The sequence below is a fragment of the Rhinatrema bivittatum genome, chromosome 6, assembly GCF_901001135.1.
Source record: "Rhinatrema bivittatum chromosome 6, aRhiBiv1.1, whole genome shotgun sequence".
In the NCBI taxonomy this organism is placed as follows: domain Eukaryota; kingdom Metazoa; phylum Chordata; class Amphibia; order Gymnophiona; family Rhinatrematidae; genus Rhinatrema; species Rhinatrema bivittatum.
Genome location: NC_042620.1, coordinates 204,302,542 through 204,323,494, shown reverse-complemented (window position 1 = coordinate 204,323,494; position 20,953 = coordinate 204,302,542). Strand labels below are relative to the sequence as shown.

The 20,953-nt window shown below is 42.1% G+C and overlaps 1 protein-coding gene across 20 annotated transcripts in view; it reads left to right on the top strand.

The window, feature by feature from the left end:
- LRRFIP1 (LRR binding FLII interacting protein 1) overlaps positions 1-20,953 on the top strand; it is a 359,409-nt gene that overhangs the window by 80,706 nt on the left and 257,750 nt on the right. For 2 of the 20 annotated variants that reach the window (XM_029606429.1, XM_029606428.1), the window contains exon 1: positions 6,575-7,105. The exons of 16 other annotated variants lie outside the window; for them this stretch is intronic. In XM_029606429.1, coding sequence (XP_029462289.1) covers positions 7,061-7,105 — 45 coding nt within the window. In that variant the 5' untranslated portion in view covers positions 6,575-7,060. Of the gene's footprint in view, positions 1-6,574; positions 7,106-20,953 lie in introns of those variants that run through there. 2 more of the 20 variants (XM_029606443.1, XM_029606441.1) reach the window with 1 other exon arrangement.

Below are 20,953 nucleotides of genomic sequence, written 5' to 3'. Positions count from 1 at the left end.
ACTGATGTCTCTTGAACCGAAGGCCTGACAAGTTTTAAGGCTGGTAGTTTCCCTGTTTGCTACTTGAACTGAAGTATTGGTCTATACTATGGCTTAGAATGATTTGATAATATTTGGGGGGTTGGATTGCTTTCCTTCTTATGCTTATTGGTGTTCTGTATTTCTCAGACATCCTGGAGCTCGGAGAAATACCTTACTGCGGTTTACCTTTATGTTAAGTCTGAGTTCAGCAGACATGGCACGATCTTCCCGATAAAATCATATTTACATTTTCCTAATAAAACTGCATCACCACGCTGCAGTTCACTGTTCAGAAAGGGTTAACTAGTTACACACTGGCATCATTATTTCTTTGACTATAAAAACTAATACATATGTTTTACATCATAAGTTATTGATTTTATTCTATTATGATAGTGCAGTAGTTCAGCTTTAATACACACAAAAATATATGTAAGATTTGCTAACTAAAAGTAAAGATTGCATAGGCAAGAACATATATTCGTTTGTAATTCTGTGACTTTTGGGAGAGGAAGAGTTTGGCCTGCGTGTCTGATTTCTGCTCCTGTCTGTGCTGAATGCTTTGTGTGTGTTTGTTTATATACAGTATGTTCTCTGAGTACACAGAGGTTCTGATTGTGCGTAAAGAATGTATTAGAGGAAGGTTCAGATTGTATGTGTGTGCATAAACACAGTAAATTCTGAAAGAGGAAGACTCTGGTTATTGTGTGTTCTGTGTATTTATATACAGTCTGTGAATGCTGAGAAAGGAAGACTTTCATTGTGTGACTGTGTACAGTTATGTGCAAAAGTTTAGGCACCCTTGGTCAAACTGCATTTCAATGCATCTCTTAATGAACAGAAGCTGGCATGGTATAAAGTTAAACACAAATTCTTTCTGCAATTTTTAATGCAAAATTAATTACTTGCTGATTTTGGGAGATTGAAAATAATTAAACAGTGAATATGACATATAGAAGTTTGAATAACCTAGTTGATTCATTAATTCTTAACTTTTTTTTTTTTTTTTTTTAAAGTCCCAAAATGAATTGACTTGTTAGGCTTTTAGTTAGTTAGGTGAAAACAACTCCATGGTTTAACACATTTATTTATTTACTTATTTATTCAATTAATTAATTAATTGAAATATTTTCTGTACTGTCGTTAAGTAGTATACCATCACAACGGTTTACAGTAAGACACAAATATACATGTTTGAATTAATTTATACAACTTTCAATCTATAGAAAGTGTTATTAGATTCCGGTGACACAGTTACGTAATAAAGACTATTTGCAAAAGTTAAAGATCTTGTTCTTTTCAACGCTTCTCAGTTTTAATTGCATATATATAACTCTATTGTAAAGTATGATTTTTAAATAAAACACGCTTATTGAGCTTAAAGGTGCTGCGTTCTGATGTGCTGCTGCCAGAATTCATATTCCACTATCCACTGCTCTCTTTGTAACTTGCTTGCTTGTAAAGTCAGGTTTTTAAACTCTTTTTAAATATTTTGAAATCTCTCTGTAGTATAACTTCTGAGGGCATGGTGTTCCACAGTATTGGTCCGGCTAGGGATAAGAGCCTGTTCTCTAACCTGGGTTAGTCTAGCTGTTTTAACTGAAGGAATGGTTAGGAGTGCTTTGTTCGCAGACCTGAGGTTTCTATGTGGGACATGAACACGCAGTGCTGTGTTCAGCCATCCTGCTTTTTTGTCGTGTATTAATTTATGTATTGTGCAAAGTGTTTTGTATTGAACTCTGTATTCGATGGGTGGCCAGTGTAGGTCTGCTAGAGTTTCGCTAAACTGATCATTTTTTTGTTTACCAGTAAGTATTCTTGCGACAGAGTTTTGCAGTATTTAGAGTGGACTTATTGTTGTGTATGGTAATCCAAGGAGAAGGGCATTACAGTAATTGGTGCTAGCAAATATTAGTGCTTGTAAGACTGTTCTGAAGTTTGTCAGAGTTAATAAAGGTTTTAATTTCCTAAGTACCATGAGTTTGGCGTATCCTTCTTTGACTTTTAGTGAGATGTGTTGTTTGAGGCTAAGTTCTTTGTCAATAATTACACCGAGGTTTCGTACTTTTTCAGTTAATTCTATTTTCTGATTATTTATGAGCAGTATTGGGGTTTGGATGATTGTTAGATTTTTTCGTTCTAAATGTAGGAATTCAGTTTTCTTGATGTTAATTACCAGCTCCATTTGGTTTAGTAGCTGTTTGATGATGTCTAGGTACATATCTGCTAGATTTAGTGTTTTTTCCAATGTGTCTTCAATTGGTAGTAGTAATTGAATGTCATCAGCATAGATGTATTGTATGACTCCCATGCCTGCTCGGAGGTGGCATAGCGGCAGCAGGTAAATATTAAATAGTGTGGCTGATAGTGCTGATCCCTGTGGGACTCCTGTTTGTAGATTTATTTTTTCTGACAGTACATTATTTATACAGACTTGGTAAAATCTGTTACTTAGGTATGATCTGAACCAGGCTATAGTCTTTTTCTGTAATCCAATTTCTTCTAATCTCTTTAGAAGTATGTCGTGATTTACTGTGTCAAATGCTGATGATAGGTCTAGCATTATCAGGATGTAATGTTTTCCACTATCGAATCCTCTCGGGATGTTGTCCGTCAGTGAGAGCAGCAAGGTCTCAGTGCTGTAGTGTTTATGGAATCCATGTTGTGCATGGTATAGTATATTATTATCTAAATGTTCAGCCAGTTGCTTTTGTACAGTTTTTTCTATTAATTTTGCGATTAGTGGTAAGTTTGATACTGGTCTGTAGTTGCTCAGGACGAGGGGGTTGCTGTTTTCTTTCTTTAGAATTGGTTTAACAATTGCCTCTTTTAGTGTGTCCGTCATGGATCCTTCTGTAAGGGATAAGTTTATGATTTTTGTTAATATTGGGGCAACTATGTTTGACTCTGTTCTATCTACTTCTAACAATATGGGCTCCTCTAAGCATCTGTCTGAGCATTGAAAATGAAGATAATTCAGAGGAAGGCTATAAAAACTTTCTAAACACTTCCAACTAGTAATTCCAACATCAGAGGCATTGTTAAGAAATGGAAGTTACATAGAACTGCTGTGGTTAGGGCAAGTCTGGAAGTCCAAGAAAAATCTGTGATAGAAGGTCCCGAAAACTGGTCAGATCTACAAACCAGAACTCCCAGATCACTGTGACCTGCTGAAAAGTTTAGCTGATTGGAGAAGTTGTCCACAGATCCACTGTACAGTGTTGCTTAAACAATGATTTGCATGGGAAGGTTCTCAGCAAGAAATATTTTCTAGAACTTCATCAAAAAGTCATCCTCTAAATTATGTAAAACAAAACTTTCATAAGCCTGAATCTTTTTAGAATAAAGTGCTTTGCACTGATGAAACTAAAACTGATCTGTTTGGCCAGAACCACACAAGATACATATGGAGGAAAAAAAAAGGAGGAAGCATTTGAGGAAAGAACACCTTGCCAGCATAGGGGTGGATCTATTATGGATTGAGGTTGTGTGGAGGCCAGTGGCAAAGGAAATACTGTGTGGGTGGAAGGATTCATGGATTCAACTAAGTATCAACATATCTTAAAAGCTAATATCTTACAGTCCATGAAGAAACTGAAGCTAAAAAGAGGTTGGATATTTCACCCAGACAATGATCCGAAACCTACCTTAAAATCAATCATGAAGTACTTTCAGGAAAGAGAGATGAAGGTTTTGGAATGGCTTTCACAGCCCCCAAATGAATGTTATTGAAAATCTGTGGGGAATCTCAAATATACAGTGCATGTAAGGAGACTTAAGTATACTTCTAAGCTAGAAGAGTCCTGCAAGGAAGAGTGGGAACAAATTCCAAAAGCCGCAGCACACCGGTTCAGTGTGCTGTGGCAGTCAAAAAAGCAAACAGAATGTTGGGAATTATTAGGAAGGGAATGGTGAATAAAACGGAAAATGTCATAATGTCTCTGTATCGCTCAGTGGTGAGACTGCACCTTGAATACTGAGTACAATTCTGGTTGCCGCATCTCAAAAAAGATATAGTTGCGATGGAGAAGGAACAGAGAAGGGCGACCAAAATGATAAAGGGAATGGAACAGCTCACCTATGAGGAAAGACTAAAGAGGTTAGGACTTTTCAGCTTGGAGAAGAGATGGCTGAGGGGGGATATGATAGAGATGTTTAAAATCATGAGAGGTCTAGAATAGGTTAATGTGAATCAGTTATTTACTCTTTCAGAAAATAGAAAGACTAGGGGGCACTCCATGAAGTTAGCATGTAGCACATTTAAAATGAATCGGAGAAAGTTCTTTTTCACTCAATGCACAATTAAACTCCTGGAATTTGTTGCCAGAGGATGTGGTTAGTGCAATTAGTGTAGCTGTGTTTAAAAAAGGATTGGATACGTTCTTGGAGGAGAAGTCCATTACCTGCTATTAATTGAGTTAAAAAATAACCACTGCTATTACTAGCAACAGTAGCAAGGAATAGTCTTAGTTTTTGGGTACTTGCCAGGTTCTTATGGCCTGGATTGGCCACTGTTGGAAACAGGATGCTGGGCTCAATGGACCCTTGGTCTGACCCAGTATGGCATTTTCTTTTGTTCAAGAATTGAAAGACTCTTAGCTGGAAATGTTTGGAAGACGTTATTTCTGGCAAAGAAGATGTTACAAAGTAATGACTGAAAGGGAGCATAAACTTTTCCACATCAATATTTACTGTTTTCTTATTTTAAATCTGTAAAAACCTGCAAATAAATAGTAATTATGCATTACTTTTCAGAAAGATGTGTCATTTCCATTTTGATGCAGGCTCTCTGTGGCAGCATTTTTTGCGAAATTTGTTTTGAAGTAGTTGTGGTTAGTACATAAGAATTGCTATACTGGGTCAGACCAAAGGTCCATCCTGTTTCCAAAAGTGGCCAGTCCAGGTCCAAGTACCTGGCAGGATCCCAAGGGGTAGATAGATTCTAAGCTGCTTAACCCAGGGATAAGCAGTGGATTTCTGCAACTCTACCTTCATAATTGTTAATGGAATTTGACTCTAGGAACTTGTCCGAACACTTTTTAAACACAGGTACACTAATAGCTTTCACCACATCCTCTGGCAACAAATTCCAGAGTTTAATTATGAGTTGACTAAACAAATATATTTGCTTATTAGTTTTAAATGTATCATCTAGTAACTTCATTGTATGTCCCCTGATCTTTGTACTTTTTGAAAGAGTAAACAATTGATTTCATATCCCCCCTCAGCCGTCTCGTCTCCAAGCTGAAGAGTCCTAACCTCTTTAGCCTTTCCTCATAGGGGAATTGTTGCGTCCCCTTTATTATCTTGGTCACCCTTTTCTAATTTTACTATAGCTTTTTTTTGAGATGTGGTGACCAGAACTGCACACAATGCTCAAGATGCGGTCGCACCATGGAACAATACAGAGGCATTATGATATTCTCTGCTTTATTCTTCATTCCTTTCCCAGGGCCAGAGGAAGCATTAGGTGGGGGCCTAGGGTGCCAGGGTCCCAGGGACAGCAGCAAGAGAGAAGAGTCAGCTGCTGCTGTGCTGGTGGTAGTGGCAGCTCAGCAGCTGCTGGAAGGACATTTCACTGACGAGCAACCCGTCCATCGAGGCACAACGGATGGGTCACTCCTCTGTGAAATGTCCTGCCGGCAGCTGCTGAGCTGCCACTACCACCACCACAGCAGCAGCTGACTCTTCTGTCTTGCTGCTGACAGACGAGCGACCTGTCCATCCTCTCCCGACCCGACTGCTGGCTCTGAGTCGAGCCAGTAGGGGGCAGCGTGATGGGGGGGCGCCAGGCAGAAGGTTCGCCTAGGGCACCTAATACCCTTGCACTAGCCTTGTCCTTTCCTAATAATCCCGAGTTTTCTGTTTGCGTTCTTGGCTGCTGCTGCACATTGCGCAGAGGATTTCATTGGCCTTGAAATCTTCAGCTTTGGAATGAAAGTTGAGGCTGAAGAGCATTTAATATCTCCATAAGCTAAGTGAATGTTAACACCCTGTAAAAATCCATTTTTTCTTCCATGTGGCTTGTTTTGGGGTGATGTCATTTTTTTGAAACCACTTTTGAAATTGACTACAAACACTGCGAACATGAGGACAGATGTGGGGATGGTTTGGAGCGGCCGAGACTGCTACAAAGCCCCTTTTTGCTGTCGCCATTAAAAATGTAATCATTTTTTCCCTAAAACTGTAATTATTGTGTTGGGATTTTTAATGATTATTGAACAGTTGCCTTTCACTTTTTGTGTTATGCCATAGTTTTTGTGTGTTCCATGTAGAGGTGGTTTCAGCTTCTCTTCCCTTGGAGATTCATTGAAGATTATAAATTGACCAGGGATGCCTAAGCTTTTGCACACAACTGTATTTACACTCAACTGTCACACTGTACAGAGAGAGAAACTCAGATTGTGCGCATGTGACTGCTGAGAGTAGTAGTAGTAAGACATGGATTGTGTGTGTGCCTATATATATATTCTGTGACTGCGGAGAGAGGAAGGCTCGGATTGCAAGTCCGATTCCTGCACCACCCTGAGCTGAACACCGTGCCGTGCTGACTCAGAAGCACTTTTAGGGCTTGACAGTAACGGAAGCAGGAGTTCAGTACAGCCCTTGCCTCTCCCAGCTAACCCACACCGCCCACGAATAGGAAGGAAAAGGGCGTGCGCCTCCAGTAGCATGGGATGATAAATAAGAATTAAAAGCAAACCCCCAAATGAGAAGAGGCTGCTGAGAGGAGGGCTGTGCTCCTGTCGCTGTTTGAGAAGGGAGCCTGCTGGGTCACCTGTGAAGGGCTGCCCTGCTGCCTGCCACTCCCCCAGGTGGGAGCAGAGCATGCTCTGTTCTTCCAGGCAGCAGACAGAGGAAGGGAGGGCACTACCGACAAGAAGGCAAGGAAGAAGAGCCCAGGGACCCTGCTTTCCCCGGATGTGAAGATGTAGATAAGGGGGCGAGGAAGCCGGGCAGCGTGGAAGAGAGAACTTTTTTAGGTGTTTATGAACTTTAAGAGAGGCAGGAAACTTGGATTTCCCCCAACTTGCCAGCCATGGAAGAGCTACACGACTGCCTGAGTCCAGAAGCTCAGAAAGTGGTAAGGAAGACATACTGCTTTGAGAGGGGGTTTGTGGCTTTAGAGAAATGGAACAGAGGTGTCTGGAAGAATGCAAGTTTGTTTGCAGTGCTTTTCTGGCCCCAGAGACCTTGTGACTGCAGTCTTGGATTACAGCTCGCCAGCTGTGACTTTACTGCCTGCTCCAAATCAGCTATGTAGGCCATATTTTCAAAAGGGCTTCCCTCTGTTTATGGCAAAAGGCTTGAAAATAGAGCCCTTTTTGTGGGAGAGGCAATTTAGACTTTGAGAGTAATTTTCAAAAGGTTTCAGCATGTAGAATGGGCAGTTACATGTTTAAGCAGCATGTACCTGCACAAGTAGTATTCTGTAGAAGCATGAAATATGAACAAGGGCCGTCCGGGGTGGGGTTGGAAGTTAACGTGCAAGCTGGTATTTTGTAAGCAGAATACGCACATATGTTACTCAACCTGTACGCACACTTTTAATCCTGCTAATTGAGTTGCAGAACTACAATCGCACTTGTCTTTTGTCTGCTTCTTTTGGGTGAGAAGTCTGGATGAAATGCTGGGGTTCAGGGTGAAGTAGTGGAGGTACCTGGTGAGCTGTTGGAAGTGTGGGTGAAAAGGTGGAGATGTCTGTGAGCTGGTGAATAAAGTACACGCAGAATCATTGTCATACGTGTGGAGTACATGCATACATCATAAAATCCCCTTCGCACATAAAGTGCGGTAAATATGTGCACATTTTACAATTATTTTGCACACAAAAAAGTGTACTTTTATAAAATAGGCAGAGAAAACTTGTGGCTCCTTGCATTAAAAAAAAATTGGATATGTATGCTCATACTTTTGGACAGAGATATGTGGCATTTAATAAACTGTGCAGTTCCCTACAAACATAGTTTACAAAAAAAAAAAATGCAGGCATGTTTTTATGCGGACATACTTGTGTGTGTATTTGCTGACTTGTGGGCACTGTTGAAAATTACCCTCTAAAACATGACTCATAGTTTTGAATAGTGGTAGTAACATTTACTTGTGGCAGTTGCTGAAAGTAGAGAAATGCCATTGTTAGCCTACTTTCCAAAGGAAAAGAAAACTTCTGAGACGTGTATGTGGCCCCCAAATATATTTTTTGTTTGATGTCTTATCCACACCAAATTTTCAGGACATGTCAAGGAGAGTCCTGATGACCTAGCATGGGTATTTATTTTCCCCCCAGATCCATTTATCTGTGTAAATTGTGGGGGAACCCGCATGCATGCATCCCGGAAGCTAAGCTTCTTTAGTTTGGGCTGCCACTTCTTTATGTTCTGAACAAACAAGTAGAGCCTGGAAGGTTTCAGGGACAGAAGGGGGAACTCCTCTGTATTACTGTTTGGCTTTGAACACATTATTTGAGATAAGAGAGAGGGATGCCTTTGTTATAGGATTGAGGTTGTAGGGACACAGTTAAAGAGACCCCCTAACTGTATTGGAAGAAGTTAGCTGAGACCAGGTGGTTAAATTGAAAGATAAAGTATGATTGAGCACTTTAAGATACCCTAGAGGAAATTGCCCTCGATGCACTGTAATTTTATACCATTTGTTGTCTTTATATTGCTTTTTTTTTTAATGCATTGTTCCTGCTATTTATTTCTTTGTTTGCCCTCAAGATTAACAGACATGCAGGAACTGAGTTTCTTTGTACAGCAGCTGGTTGAAGTTAGAGAATAAACTGACCTGAAACTGTTGCAGTTTGTAAAGGATAGCTCAGAATTTGTGCTTCCAGTCAAGCAAAACAGAGGCCTTACCACATCTGGGCATCACAAGACTCTGAACCTGTTGCCTATGTGTGAACACACCTTACCAGAAAGTTTGTTTATGAACAGAAATGAAAACTCATTAATTAGGCTGCTTGATAGTGCCTGTATGAGTACAAACCTGTTAGAATGGTGAGAGCCTTGCTAATAGCCTTTCTGTACTGGTGGCTAGTGTTTATTGGGCATAGTAACGGCCACTGTTAATGAGTTGCAAATGAGGCACATGATACCGCAGATTGTAAATTAGAATATACATGTGGATACAATGCAAAACCTTAACTGAGGTGGTATTAAATGTTTGCGTTAATGCATCACCTTTTGTGCATTTTAATGTACTTCCATTTATGCTGTGCTAGTAGGTGATGAACTGTTTTACATATTTTTGCATTTCATTATGTCATTAATATAGATTTCATGTTAACATTATTGCTAGCTACTATACACGTGTCAACTGCTTGTGATAGCGTTTAATGCATGTCAACCACTAGCAATAGTGTATAACTTGTGCAAACTGCTGGCAGTAGCGATGACATGGTTTAGTATACTGGCTGCCTGAAAAACGAATGAGTGAGCCTGTTAGTCCTAAATCTCACTTTTTGCTGAGGAAAAGTGGTATTTTTAGACGGAAATCTGTAGGTTAATATTGCCTCATTACTTTACGTCATCCTCGTAAGGGCTGATGAGTCCCGATTTTCTTAATTAAAGCCTTTATTTCACTGTTTTTCATTCTGGCTTATATATTAATTCTGAGCATGTGTTAAAATGTTTTGAAAACTTCTACTTATCCACCTCCCACACTTCCAAATCTAAGAAAATTGGGGCTCTGCTGTTCAGCCTTATCAGAAATACCATGTTGGCATCATACGAGTACATGTAAGATACAAATATCGTACAAACAGCTCAGGAGTGTTGAAGAGAAGAGGAGTTTTAAAAATGGTGTGTGACCAGAATCAAAATAAAGCAGGACTGGATGACTCAAAGGGATTGTGACAGGTTTTCAGAACACATCATCCCTAAATCATTGGCTAAGTTTGGTAATGATCGAATGTCATTACCATCTGAAAGTTGTTCAGTGTCTTATGTGAAATGAGTTGGTAGTCAGTGCTGTTGCCAGTGGACAAGTGTTTGTATAAAAAAAAAAGAAACATGCTATTATATAGGGTCATTTATCAAAATGCTATGAAGTGTTTTTGAATGCATTAAGGACTTATCGCATGCGAAAAGTGCCATTAATGCATGCGATAGCACAATAATGTATGGTGTGATATAAGTCTGAAAAAGAGGAGGATCTAGGGGTGGGAGTGGGCTGGGTTTACCATTTTGCAAAGTCTGTCTTTATCACATGTTGTGATGTGTTCTCCAATGCCAGGTTTAGTGGTTTTGAAGCTCCTGGAGCACCAGCCTAGGTAGAGAGAGGGAGAGACTGACTAGCCATAATGCCCTAACTCTAGATAGGTATTTATATCTCTATGGGAGGCCCACCTAGTAACTCGAGGTGAGGTTTAGGTATTAGTGTAGGGGTTAGGGGCCACTTTGACATTCAAAGTGAGACGTACGAACAGAACAGTGCTGTCTTGTGAAGATTTGATGACCCTCGGAGTGAGGAAACTCATTCATAGATGATATTTGTCATTGTTCTTTCAACCTAGCTTGATGGACTGTCAACCTGGGTAACATATCTCTCTCTCTCTCTCTCTCTCTCTCCCCCCCCCCCCCCCCCTAGTGGTTGTATGTAGGAAATCACACAATTCTGGTACTTATCACTTATCTCAAAGTGCGAAAAAGTTATTGCAATTTGCAATAACTTAGTGCTTCGCATAGGTAATAGTGCAAATTGCGATAAATTGCCTATTACCATAAAACGCCCCTTTTTCTATCGCATGTGATATTTAGTGCATTTTGATAAATCCAGGCCATGGTTTGTTACAAATTGGCATCCTTGTTGGAAGTCTCAGCAGAGAGATCAAAGGATACTGAACGGCTCTCTCACCCTCCTGAGCACATTGGCAGGATTACATGATGTGCACTTTAAACGATGCTGAAGCCACATCATTGTAAAACAAGTTCCCCAGGGCAACAAAGTAGATTAGAAGCCAAGGTTAGAAACTTTTTATTTATGGAGATGTATTCTTTTTAAGGTGAGCCAGCCCGACTCAGGCCGAGTTTCGCCCCCACATTGGGGCTGCCTCAGGGGCTAAAATACACAAACATACATAACTGAACAATATAGGACATATAAAATCATAATTAAAATCACAATAATACACTGATACATATATAATGGTAACATATAAAGCAGAAAAAGTTTTGGTAACATAAAGCAAAAAAAGAGAACATAAATGGCTGATTCTACCTGTATGTAGTCAGTCATATAATATGTGAATTCAATCTCATACAACAAATTGTTTCTGCTGGTCTGAAAAAAGTGTGCATAAGAAAATAAAAGTATATAACCATATGATTAAAATAATATGAACATTAAAAAATGAAAAAATAAAACACACCGAAATGCTGTAAAACTAAATTCATCACGGGATTACATAAAGAATGTTGCTGCAGCAGTACTACACAATAGTACATATATTATATGATTGACTACATACAAGTTAAATCAGCCATTTATGCTCTGTTTTTCTGCTTTATATGTTACCATTATATATGTATCAGTGTATTATTGTGATTTTAATTATGATTTTATATGTCCTGTATTGTTCAGTTATGTATGTTGTTTGTGTATTTTAGCCCCTGAGGCAGCCCCGATGTGGGGGCGAAACTCGGCCTGAGTCGGGCTCACCTTAAAAAGAATACATCTCCATAAATAAAAAGTTTCTAATCGGACATTCCTTGGCTTCTAATCTACTTTGTTGCCCTCACGGCTTTTTTTTAGACAGCTTGCCCTCCTGCTTTGTTGGTCCAAACAAGTTCTCCAGTACAGGAAACCACAAGAGAAGCAGTGCAAGTGCTCAGATCATACTATCCACAACATACAAGGTTCAACAACAGTCCTTTCTGGAAAAAACCCCTGAAATCTCTGTAGGTTGTAGTACCTTTTTATTGGACCAATAACAAAAGATATTGCAGTACATGAACCTTTGAATCCACATAGGTTCCTTCTTCATATGTAACTGCAAAACTGATGTAAAGAAACATTTGTAGCAGAGGAATACCACACTGGTTCTCAAGGTGCTGTAAAGAGACCTGCTTTCAGAGTATCCACAATGAGTATTCTTCAGATATATTTGCATACATATGGTCTGAGAACCAGGTTAATTTGCATAGCTTGGTTACCTTGAAAACCAGGCCTGTTAGCGGTTTTCCAAGCCTGTGGTTCTGCAGCTCTGATTTATAACTAGAGAATGTGGTGGGGCAGGTAATCCCACATTAGAGGTTTTCGAAAGTTGGCACATTGGATTAGCATCCATTAGTATCACTTGGAGATGTCAGAAATATTGTGAACAGAGTGTTAACATAGCACTCAGGGAAGACTGAAAGTAGGTTTCAACCAAAGGCTATTGTAATGAATTATTAATCCAATGTGATTTAGTTCATTATTTTTTATATAATATATTTCAGCTCTCTTGCCCTTTCTTTCATGTTTTTGAGTGCCAACACTGATAAGTTGGAGACCAAGTGTCCTGATTGGGAGAAGCAGTGTCCTACAGGTGCTATATAGTTAAAAATAATTACAGGCTAAGTTTTAAGGTTGAAAGAAGACCAAATGTCTTTCATGGCTAGCTTTCTTGTTATTGCCTAAGATACTCTCTCTCAGCCAGTGTGTCAGGGTGCTCACTCTCTCTCAGCCAGTGTGTCAGGGTGCTCACTCTCTCATCTCTCAGCCAGAGCGACAGGGAACACTATCTCTCAGCCAGAGCGACAGGGAACACTATCTCTCAGCCAGAGCGACAGGGTGCACTCTCTCTCTCGGCCAGTGTGTCAGGGTACATTTATCTCAGCCAGTGTGTCAGGGTACACGCTCCCTCGGCCAGTGTGTCAGGGTACGCTCTCTCGGCCAGTGTGTCAGGGTACACTCTCTCGGCCAGTGTGTCAGGGTGCACTCTCTCTCTCTCGGCCAGTGTGTCAGGGTGCACTCTCTCTCTCTCTGCCAGTGTGTCAGGGTACATTATCTCAGCCAGTGTGTCAGAGTGCACTCTCTCTCTCAGCCAGTGAGTCAGGGTACATTATCTCAGTCAGGGTGCATTCTCTCTCTCGGCCAGTGTGTCAGGGTGCACTCTCTCTTGGCCAGTGTGTCAGGGTACATTATCTCAGCCACTGTGGCAGGGTGCACTCTCTCTCTCTCAGCCACTGTGGCAGGGTGCACTCTCTCTCTCTCTGCCAGTGTGGCAGGGTGCATTCTCTCTCTCGGCCAGTGTGTCAGGGTGCACTCTCTCTTGGCCAGTGTGTCAGGGTACATTATCTCTGCCAGTGTGTCAGGGTGCTCTCTCTCTCTGCCAGTCTGTCAGGGTACATTATCTCTGCCAGTGTGTCAGGGTGCACTCTCTCTCTCAGCCAGTGAGTCAGGGTACATTATCTCAGTCAGGGTGCATTCTCTCTCTCGGCCAGTGTGTCAGGGTACATTATCTCAGCCACTGTGGCAGGGTGCACTCTCTCTCTCTCTCTGCCAGTGTGGCAGGGTGCACTCTCTCTCTCTGCCAGTGTGTCAGGGTACATTATCTCAACCAGTGTGACAGGGTACATTATCTCAGCCAGTGTGTCAGGGTGCACTCTCTCTCTGCCAGTGTGACAGGGTACATTATCTCAGCCAGTGTGTCAGGGTGCACTCTCTCTCGGCCAGTGTGTCAGGGTACATTATCTCTGCCAGTGTGTCAGGGTGCACTCTCTCTCTCTGCCAGTGTGTCGGGGTGCATGCTCTCTCAGCCAGTGTGTCGGGGTGCATGCTCTCTCAGCCAGTGTGTCAGGGTACATTATCTCAGTCAGGGTGCACTCTCTCTCTCGGCCAGTGTGTCAGGGTGCACTCTCTCTCTCGGCCAGTGTGTCAGGGTGCACTCACTCTCTCTGCCAGTGTGTCAGGGTGCACTCACTCTCTCTGCCAGTGTGTCAGGGTGCACTCACTCTCTCTGCCAGTGTGTCAGGGTGCACTCTCTCTGCCAGTGTGTCAGGGTGCACTCTCTCGGCCAGTGTGACAGGGTACATTATCTCAGCCAGTGTGTTAGGGTGCACTCTCTCTCGGCCAGTGTGTCAGGGTACATTATCTCGGCCAGTGTGTCAGGGTGCACTCTCTCTCTGCCAGTGTGTCAGGGTGCATTCTCTCTCTGCCAGTGTGTCAGGGTGCACTCTCTCTCTCTGCCAGTGTGTCGGGGTACATGCTCTCTCAGCCAGTGTGTCAGGGTACATTATCTCAGTCAGGGTGCACTCTCTCTCTCGGCCAGTGTGTCAGGGTACACTATCTCAGCCAGTGTGTCAGGGTGCACTCTCTCTCTCTCTGCCAGTGTGACAGGGTACATTATCTCAGCCAGTGTGTCAGGGTGCACTCTCTCTCGGCCAGTGTGTCAGGGTACATTATCTCGGCTAGTGTGTCAGGGTGCACTCTCTCTCTCTGCCAGTGTGTCGGGGTACATGCTCTCTCAGCCAGTGTGTCGGGGTGCACTCTCTCTCTGCCAGTGTGTCAGGGTGCATTCTCTCTCTGCCAGTGTGTCAGGGTGCACTCTCTCTCTCTGCCAGTGTGTCGGGGTGCACTCTCTCTCTCTGCCAGTGTGTCGGGGTACATGCTCTCTCAGCCAGTGTGTCAGGGTACATTATCTCAGTCAGGGTGCACTCTCTCTCTCGGCCAGTGTGTCAGGGTACACTATCTCAGCCAGTGTGTCAGGGTGCACTCTCTCTCTCTCTGCCAGTGTGACAGGGTACATTATCTCAGCCAGTGTGTCAGGGTGCACTCTCTCTCGGCCAGTGTGTCAGGGTACATTATCTCGGCTAGTGTGTCAGGGTGCACTCTCTCTCTCTGCCAGTGTGTCGGGGTACATGCTCTCTCAGCCAGTGTGTCGGGGTGCACTCTCTCTCTGCCAGTGTGTCAGGGTGCATTCTCTCTCTGCCAGTGTGTCAGGGTGCACTCTCTCTCTCTGCCAGTGTGTCGGGGTGCACTCTCTCTCTGCCAGTGTGTCAGGGTGCACTCTCTCTCTCTGCCAGTGTGTCGGGGTGCACTCTCTCTCTGCCAGTGTGTCAGGGTGCTCTCTCTCTCTGCCAGTGTGTCGGGGTGCACTCTCTCTCTCTGCCAGTGTGTCAGGGTGCATTCTCTCTCAGCCAGTGTGTCAGGGTACATTATCTCAGTCAGGGTGCACTCTCTCTCTCGGCCAGTGTGTCAGGGTGCACTCACTCTCTCTGCCAGTGTGTCAGGGTGCACTCTCTCGGCCAGTGTGACAGGGTACATTATCTCAGCCAGTGTGTCAGGGTGCACTCTCTCTCGGCCAGTGTCAGGGTGCACTCTCTCTCTCTGCCAGTGTGTCGGGGTGCACTCTCTCTCTCTGCCAGTGTGTCGGGGTGCATTCTCTCTCTGCCAGTGTGTCAGGGTGCACTCTCTCTCTCTGCCAGTGTGTCGGGGTACATGCTCTCTCAGCCAGTGTGTCAGGGTACATTATCTCAGTCAGGGTGCACTCTCTCTCTCGGCCAGTGTGTCAGGGTGCACTCACTCTCTCTGCCAGTGTGTCAGGGTGCACTCTCTCGGCCAGTGTGACAGGGTACATTATCTCAGCCAGTGTGTCAGGGTGCACTCTCTCTCGGCCAGTGTGTCAGGGTGCACTCTCTCTCTCTGCCAGTGTGTCGGGGTGCACTCTCTCTCTCTGCCAGTGTGTCGGGGTGCATGCTCTCTCAGCCAGTGTGTCAGGGTACATTATCTCAGTCAGGGTGCACTCTTTCTCTCGGCCAGTGTGTCAGGGTACACTATCTCTCTGCCAGTGTGACAGGGTGCACTCTCTCTCTCTGCCAGTGTGTCGGGGTGCATGCTCTCTCAGCCAGTGTGTCAGGGTACATTATCTCAGTCAGGGTGCACTCTTTCTCTCGGCCAGTGTGTCAGGGTACACTATCTCTCTGCCAGTGTGACAGGGTGCACTCTCTCTCTCGGGCAGTGTGTCGGGGTACATTATCTCAGCCAGTGTGTCAGGGTGCACGCTTTCTCAGCCAGTGTGTCAGGGTACACTGGTGTGCCATCAGACCTGATCAGTTGTGCCATGGAAAAGCCACCACTGCCTGATTTTCTGGTCCAGACCAGCACCCAGGCTTTGCTCTCAGCACCTTATAGCAAAAAAGAGCCACAAGAGGTAGTGCTTAAATGTGCAGGAGCTCCTTTCTGAGCTCTTTTTTAGTGATGTATTCCTCTCCTTCCTACCTATAGCACCAGCCCCAGAGTGTGGGGATTAATGGGCAGCTTGCAGGGCACACATTGCACACAGCACCTTCTTCTTTTTCCCCTCCTGAGCAGTCTCTCTTGAGTCCTTGCAGCCTTTGTCTTATCCTCAGGCTGAGTGAGACAGGAAGAGCATGCATTCAGCACTGGATGTGACTCACTCAGGAGCAGCAGCAATGAAACAGCTCTGGCAGCCAAGGTAATTAGCTCAACCAGCTGCCTGCACTACATGGACTTCTACCTTCTCCTGTACTTTTATAGCAATGGGGCTATTCCATTGTGATGGGCCTGTGTGTGTCTCCTAGTTCTTCTTTTGGCTGTACTGCTTGCTCCATGAAAGCTGGGGTGCCACACAATTTTTTTTAAAAGTAGGTGTGCCTTGGGCTTTTACAGTTTGGCAAACACTGGCCTAATAGATCTCTCTATCTGTTAATTCATGGAAGGTGAAAAACGTTGTGCAACTGTAGTTAATTCTGTAGTAATAAAAAAAAACATTCCTTTAAAACCTAAATTTGGTGATCAGTTTAGGATTGTTGGATTAGCACTTTACCATAGCAAGTAAATACATCATTATAGCCACCAACCAATACATTTCCCCTCTAAAAATGTGTTCAGTTTATTTCTTAATTTATTTAGTGTTTTAACAGTAAGTCCATGATGACAGGCAGAAACAGTAAATCAGACTTGTGGCTTGCATGACTGAGTTTGTTGCTCTGCTGTTATCAAAGAATAACAATTACAGGTAAGCAATTATATTCTACTTCTGTGGGCAAATAGTTCTATAATTTCAGCACTCTGATCATGATATTTCTTCTTTTTTTTTTCCAATCATTTCTTTATTCAGTTCTTAACAGAATGACCAGTGCAGGAATTTACAAACATCTCCAGATATCCACTTCTATCCCCCCCCCCCCCAACCAGTTCCCTAAAGAAAACCCTTACCCTACCAATCCCAAAAATATTCATCAGGAACAAAACAATAAAGAAAGCATAGTGAGAACAAAAGATTAATATCGACTGCCAAACATGGAAACATACCCTCACAAGTGATAGCAGTAGAACCAGCTTGTTGCCCAACCAAATGCAGTACAAAGAGAAACAATCAGGGAAAGATATGTCTTAAGAATATGTAATATATTCTTGCATGGAATCTGAGAGAGTGTCCCAGTATCTGCACCAAATCGATAGATAGATTAACAAAGAGTCAGTTGATTTGCTTCTCGCAGTGATATACTCAAAGTGCAACAATTTGTAAAGTCATAGCTTTCAGTGGTCTTTCCTCGGCTGGTCTGGAGAAATCCATAGGTCAAAATCATCTGAATCGTCAGCAGGAGAGCCTTACGGAGGAAAATCTTCTTATGCTTGGAGAGACCATCCAATGACCCACTAAAGAGTCGTAAAAGACAAGTTTTGGCCTCTCTTGGAATATGCATCTTCAGCATTTGACCCAACTCGTATACAACCTCTTCACAAAATATTGAGATCTGATTACATTCCCAAAAGCAGTGCAAAAAGGTACACTTTTCAGTCTTACATTTCAAACATAAATCTGATTCACATAATTTCACTGCGAACATCCATGACCTAGACATGAAAATACGATGTATGAATTTAAACCCCGTTTCTCTTAAAATTACATTTTCTGTTATCGAATAGCAATCCTGGAGTTTAGTTATAACCTCTGATTTCTCCAAAGAAATAGCAGCCTGCTTTTCCCATTTGCACATGATATCATGCAAGACAGTATCACTAATTATACTTTTTAGAGCCTTGGTAAAATTAGAACAAGAGTTGCCCTTTCTCCCCATTGTTGTAAAAATTGCCCTCACTACAAAAAATTTGGAAATTCCCCATTAGATTTACAAAGTGATTGAATGTAGTGTCTCGCCTGAAGATATGCGAAAAAATCATTTGAGCATAGGTGATAATTTTCCTGTAGCTCCTGAAAGCTCCTTATTGTAATAGAATGATCCTCAGAAAATTAGTGTAAACCCACTAAACCCTTGTTATACCAAATTTGGAACGCCTGATTGTCTAACCCTGACAGGAATTGGGGGTTACCTCGGAAGGACATATAGGGAGTACTACACCCTACCATACATAATTTAACAGTACTCAAAAATCTTCAGGCAGATCTCTCAGATTGAATCGGCAAGTGCTGTTTACAAGAAGAAGGAACTTCCGAGTAGGGTATCTGAATAATGTTCTCTGGCCAATAGGCAAATTACCACTCCCTTATAAATTTGTAAGGAGAAAAAAAAACTTGTTCCGCATAACCAGACCTTTTCATGCCGTAGAATACAAGCAAGATTATAATCTCTCCAGTTGAGGCAATTTAGTCCCTCCTACTTGCAGCCATCATTAGGGAATTAAGTGGCAACCTAGCTTTATGGCCCCCCCCCCCCCCCAAATAATGGCATAAAAGATGAAAAATGCAAGTTATCTCAAATTTCTTCAACCTGATTGGGATCTGCTGCAGGACATATAACTGGCGTGATAACTCAATTTTAAGCAAAAATAATCTTCCCATGGGGCACCGAGGAGACATTCCTGTCAGGTGAGGAGATGTTTCCTTTTGCCCTCTGTACTGTCAATAACAGGATCCTCATGCTCACCCTAGACAGCAGAGGGTTCCAGAGTAAGCACCGCACATAAAACCTGGGACAAGATTATGACTATATTAGAAAGAGAATAGTTGGGATCCCGGTGACTGTGCCAGGAAGTTAAGGTTTTACATAAACTGATGGCCCAGAATACCTTCAGATACTTGGGTCTTTGGTATTATTCGAAGAATATGCAAATTACACCTATTGGATGTCTTTCTAAATAGCCTATCAAAACTGCTTGGTTGGTGTCTCAGCTTCAGGAAACATATTCTCAGTAAATATGGTCAAGCTCTATTTCTTGTACCAAAAAAGGAAATCATAAAAAGACTAATACTCTATTGCCAATCCACAAATAGAGCAGACTAACGTCTTTCAAAAAAAATTTTAAAGGAATTTTTATATTTATTTTTTTATATACTGCATCAGCAAGCCTGACAATGTGCTCAATATTTTTGAAGAGGCAGTCCGGACTGTTCAATAATTTGCGGTCTAAATAAACATTGATTGTTCCAACTTATATCAACAGTGATGAAATATACATTCTATACCATATATAGGATATTTGATTAGACTCAATAAGGCTCATGTATTCAACCGACTCAGGCTTGACAACAGCCGGTATTTCGCATATAAGTGCTTCGTCAGGAGCTGTCAATATCCAAAGCTTTTAATGTTTTCAATATTTTCAATATGATATCCGCACAAACACCTCTATATCACCGTTTCTACTAATCTCATATTCCTGTATGTAGAAAAAACTATATTAGGTTTTATATAACAATCAACATGATTACACTCATCTTTCTGTTGGCAATGGTTTTACCCTTCTTCAGGATGAACGCGTCTCAACTCTCTTAGATCAAGGAACAGAGACCATCTAACTGTTAGTCTGCTCTATTTGTGGATTGGCAATCGAGTATTAATAGTCTTTTTATGATTGCATTTTTTGGTACATTGAGTTGTGGAAGAAATCGAATTGGCTCTTTTTTTGATATTGTATACAAGCCCTATTTCTACCATGCAAGCCCATATTTTACAAAACAATATAATAATTAATGCATCTTAATACATTTCTCATGTATAACTCTCCTCAACCCATATTCCCCATCCTCCACACAGAGATAAAAAATTATACCAAACTAATATTCCTATTCCAATATTCCATAAAAATTTCCCCTGTTCTTACAGGGCATTCAAAGGGGCACTCCAATTGTTATCCTTTATACTGGCTGCTTCTTCATTGCCTACATAGGCTGTATGGCACCAGTGCCTCTACACACTGCTACTTCAGCCAAGGTTCTTACCTGTTTAGTTCCAGAGCAGATTTCAAGTACATTAAACAGAACAGTAACCCAGTGTCAGAAGTGTTCAAAGCAAGTAATGTCATCTGGTGGGCAAAAGAGCACAGCACCTGTTTATGAAGTGAAGAGTAAAGTATAAGAATTTGAAAACGCTGAGACCCGTTGTATACCAAGCTGTGGGGCTTGGTGGATAATCCATTTTTAGCACTAACCATCAGAATGTGTGATAAATATAGTGTAGTCCTGACTGGGCATAACTGTTGCTCCTCCCTACTACCTTTTGGGATATATGTGGGTATGAACATATAGCAAATCTAATTTATATTTTAGTAGGTGGGGAAGACTGGGATTGTGGTGTTGTAGTCAATTGTTCTTCAATAATAAATTGAGGTTTGAGGTGGTAAGGACTAAATATGGGTTGCCAGATTCTGCTTTAGATACTAACAGCTGCATTACTGTTTGCCAGGGATCCTATTAAAAGTCAAGTAGGACATACCTTTGCAGACTTTGAATTTATCTGCTTCAAGCAAAAAATGCGAAAAGGCCTGCTTTCTAAATTGTATTTTACTTTTTCCTAAACAGGATGTGAAAATTAGACATTTGGTGGAACTGGAGAAGGACTGGGGGGAGGTTATAGATAATACTAAATGCAACTGCTGTTTTTTGGCAGTGCCTAAGAGCTCAATGTCCTCAGCAACTGTTGAAACTTACCACCTATACAAAATTTTCTAGTTATCGCATATCATATAAGCTTCATAAGATGTATCCTTTAAGTTATATCCTTCATATCCCACATTGCTGGAG